The sequence below is a fragment of the Manacus vitellinus genome, unplaced genomic scaffold (assembly GCF_001715985.3).
Source record: "Manacus vitellinus isolate BGI_N305 unplaced genomic scaffold, ASM171598v3 scaffold_92_pilon, whole genome shotgun sequence".
In the NCBI taxonomy this organism is placed as follows: domain Eukaryota; kingdom Metazoa; phylum Chordata; class Aves; order Passeriformes; family Pipridae; genus Manacus; species Manacus vitellinus.
The window spans coordinates 582,670-586,640 of NW_021940877.1; the positions used below are offsets into that span (position 1 = coordinate 582,670).

A 3,971-nucleotide genomic window follows, 5' to 3' on the forward strand; every position below is an offset into this window, starting at 1 on the left:
TAGTGGGAGGTGTCCCTGCCATGGCAGGGGGTGGAATGGGATGATCCTTAAGGTCCTTTCCAACCCAAAGCACCCTGGGATTCTGTGATTCCGTGATCTCCAGTGCCATGGCTCAGGCTCCACAGTCCCAGCTCTCACTGGAGCTGGCAGCAGGCACGAGGATGTGTGGGATGGACTATCCCATCCCTCCTCCTCTGCTGCTGCTGTGCATTGCAGCCCCTATCCCTCCCCGTTCCAGGCCGCCGGGCGTTCATCGGGGTCGGCTTCGCGGACCGAGGGGATGCCTTTGACTTCAACGTGGCCCTGCAGGACCATTTCAAGTGAGTCTGTGCCTTTCCCGGCTCCTCAGCCCCAGTTTTGGCAGGTATCCCCCAGGAATGTTGGAGAAGTGGTGGGAAGAGCTGGGAACTCTTGTATCCCTGCCCTCTGTATCAGCCGTGTCCCAAACTGGGCTTCCGAGCCCCAAAGGGGGCAAATTCCCTGATTTATTTCCCTCCTTCACATGCCACCTGTAAGGGGGTGCCCCTGAGGGACTGGGATGCTGTTCCAGCTGCTGGGAATGGTGGGGTTTGGGGAGGGATGGCTGGAGGATCCGTGGGAATTGTCCCTGCAGTGCCCCGGCAGGTGAGGTCTCGGGTCACGTCCGAAGCCTTTAAGGAGCTGCTGCCGGGCCCGGGGGATGATCCTGAGCAGGATTTGTCTGGGGGAGCCTGGTGACGTCTCCTTTTCCATGGATTTAATTCCCGCAGGTGGGTGAGGCAGCAGAGCGAGCTGGCCCGGCAGGACCTGGATCAGGGACCCAAACTGGATCTGGGATTCAAGGAAGGACAAACCATCAAACTCAACATCGCTGTGAGGGGCTTTTCCAGCTAATTCCAACCTCGGGTGGCCCAAGAAAGCAGCAGCTTCTCCCCAGAATCCTCATGCAGGAGGAATGCTGGAGCAGAGCCCATTGGGATAACGCTGCCTGCAGGGATTTGTGGGGGGTTGTTACAATTCCTGGTTCCAGAACCGGGTCTGTGGGATTTTTGGACAAAAAAACCCACCCTTGGTGTGACCCCTTTGGATGCACCAGCAGTGGGATATCCCAGCACCGCAGGATTTTATCCCCAGAATAAACCCCTTTGGCTTTGTGGGATTTGCTCCCCAGCTCTGGCGTTGAATGTGATCCCACCCAAAATTCCCACTCTTCTTTCAGAACATGAAGAAAAAGGAAGGAGCCACAGGGAACACCAGACCACGTCCTGCAGGGCCCGGGGGCCTGACTTTGCTCCCACCGCCTCCCGGGGGGAAATCCTGTGGAGAGCGCCCGCCCTCCCTGCCCGGCCCCGCCCGGCTCCCGGGAACGCCCATCACAGGTCTGGGCACGGCAGAGCTTCAGGCTCCATGGAATCCTTTGGAGCTGGGGGAATGCGGGAACAAGGGCAGGAAATCACCCCTGGTGTTTGTGTTCTCTCTGCCCACAGACTCGGTGCTGTCCTGGCCTCAGCCCTCTGCTCCCGCTGCTCCCGCTGCCGACGCCTGGGGAGACTTTGCCAAAGCTTCGGGGTGAGCCTGGAGGGGCTTTGGGTGGGATGGGGGTGCCCCAAATCCTGCTGGTTTTGCTGGAAAACCCCGCTGGGGTGTGGGCACTGCTCCACCCAGTCCCAACTTCGGGATTCAAAAGCAGCTCTGCCAGAGCTCCGGGAGCGTTTGGACAATGCTCCCAGGGACAGGATGGGATTTTGGGGTGTCCTGGGCAGGGCCAGGGCTTGGACTGGGTGATCCTTGGGGGCCCTTCCAGCTCAGGACATTCCGTGGTTCTGTGGAGTGCAGATTCCCTGAGTTCAAGTCTATGGGCACTTCTTGCTCCAGGATAATTCTGGGGTGATCCTGGAGGACCCATTTGCTGCCTGGATACCCCTTCCAGGTCTAAATCCCCTTTTTTCCCTGGTTTTCCCTCTCTCCAGGTCAACTCCTAACCAGACTCAGGGGAACTGGGTCCAGTTCTGAGCCCACAAGGGTACTGGGATCCTCGGGATTCCTTTGGGACCAAAGAAGCAGCTTCAGGACACCTCACTCCTGCCCTTAAATCCTGCCTGGCATCAAAATGCTGGAATAAGTGCTGGAAAGAACCAACCACGTGCCTTAAAACACTCCACACGCCTGTGCCTGCTGCATCCAGGGGCTGTTATTGTCCCCTGGATCACGGGAGACCTTCTCCCGTGGGAAAAACCATCCGGTTCATCCCCTCTCCTCCATAACAAGGGGGTGCTTGGGGTCTCCTCAGGGACTTTCTCCTTGGGTTTTTGGGCTGGATAAATCCTTCCCTGGGCAAGGAGCATCCTCCTGGAGACATCCCACCTCCCAGCTCCGCACAACGCCTGCCAAGATGCCGAATATCACCTTGGTTTTCTTCCTGAGCACTTACCTGGGATGTTGGGAAGCTCCAGCCGTGGTGTTTCCATGCTGAAATTCCTCATTTCTTACTCTGGGAAGTTTGCTTTATTCCTGCTCTCCTTTGAAGACAGGATTTTTTACTTCTTTCCATGGACTTTTCGTTAGGGACAGAACGGTCTCTTGGACAGAGCTGGGGTTGAGACTCCTCCCTAAACAAAGAAATATTTTCTTACCTATTTATATGAAGCCTTTTCCACGTACGAAATCCCACTTGTTTTTTTATTCAGTGCCTTGGATTTTCCTTTTCCAACTGGCTGACGGGCATTTTGCTTTCGGAGCTTTTCCCTGGGCCTGGCAGCAAAGCCAGGTGAGACTGGGACGCCTCAGAGTGAACAATAAAACGCTTTGGATGCCACAGTGGAGTCTTTTCCTCCCCCCGGGGCTGCTCGGAGGGACTGGGATGGGCTTCTGTGATTCCCTCTCCTCGGTGGTGCCAAGGAAACGGGAATGGGAACATGGGAACGGGATTGGCCGGGGAAGCACAACAGAACCTGTTGCTTAGCAGTGGTTTGCGCTTGGGAAGGTCGCCGGGAGAGGGAGGTGAGGGAGGAAATGGGGGGAAAAGGAGGGTTTTTGGGACACAAGTGCTCGAGGGGGGGATTTGAAGCAGCTTCCCCTTGGCTGCAGGGATCCAAGGCAACGTAAATCCTCAATCCCATCTGCCTGGTCCCGGTAATCCGGAGGAGAAAGGGCACTTTCCCTGGCGGGGGGATTGGGAAAGAGGGTGGGAGACCCCCTGGAAAGCAGAGCGTGGCTTGGGATGGGATCCATCCCTTGTTTCGGGAGCAGGGATGTCTCCGGCCCCCACTGGGGGCAGGTTTTGGGCTCGGATCGGGGATTTCCCGTCCCCTTTCCCTACCGGGGGGGGGAAATCCTGAATTACCCGGGAGGGGGAACGTTGCTGCTCCAGAGGCGGCGGCGCTGGGAATCCTCCCGAGTCCCGGCGCATTCCCACATCCCGGGGGAGGGTTTAAAGCCGCTTCACCCCTTGGCAACCCCGGCTCGCTCCTCCCCGGAGCTTTTCCTGCCGGAGCGAACCCCGGGGCGTTAATGAGCTTAATGAGCGCCGGGGCTTAACGAGGGGAGCGGCTGCCTCTTCCCAAGGAGCTCCGTTCCCTGCTGGAATCCCCATCCCGCCGCCGAGCCGGGACTTTCCCACCCGTTTTGCTCGCGGGAAGCGCCGGGGGGTTGGTATCTGTTTATATTTTCCTTCATTTTCCTCCTTCTCGCCAAGAGCCTCGGGGTGGGTTTATTTCCAAAGCCCGGGAATGCCGAGGGATATTTTTGGAGGAGGATCGTGGAATGTCGGTGTCGGAGGCGTTGGGACCCCCCCAGGAAGAGGAGGGTCCCCGCTCCCGCCGTCACGCAGGGAGGGGACGGCGGGATTTCGGGCTAATCCCGACCTCGCATCCGCTTTCCACTCCCAGGAAAGGGGTGGAAACAGCCCAAAATCCCAGGAAAAGGGGGGTCGGGACAAAGAGGCCGCGCCGAGGGGGTGCCGAGGGCAACTTGGATGCTCCGGGAAGCCCCAG

At 58.3% G+C, this 3,971-nt stretch overlaps 1 protein-coding gene across 1 annotated transcript in view; it reads left to right on the forward strand.

Moving 5' to 3' along the window:
* Positions 1–2,796, forward strand: part of NECAP2 (NECAP endocytosis associated 2) — a 7,234-nt gene extending 4,438 nt beyond the window's left edge. The window contains exons 2-6 of the mRNA XM_029965231.1: positions 117–320; positions 750–852; positions 1,199–1,358; positions 1,467–1,548; positions 1,950–2,796. Coding sequence (XP_029821091.1) covers positions 117–320; positions 750–852; positions 1,199–1,358; positions 1,467–1,548; positions 1,950–1,992 — 592 coding nt within the window. The 3' untranslated portion in view covers positions 1,993–2,796. The remainder of the gene's footprint in view (positions 1–116; positions 321–749; positions 853–1,198; positions 1,359–1,466; positions 1,549–1,949) is intronic.
* Positions 2,797–3,971: the final 1,175 nt, after the last annotated feature.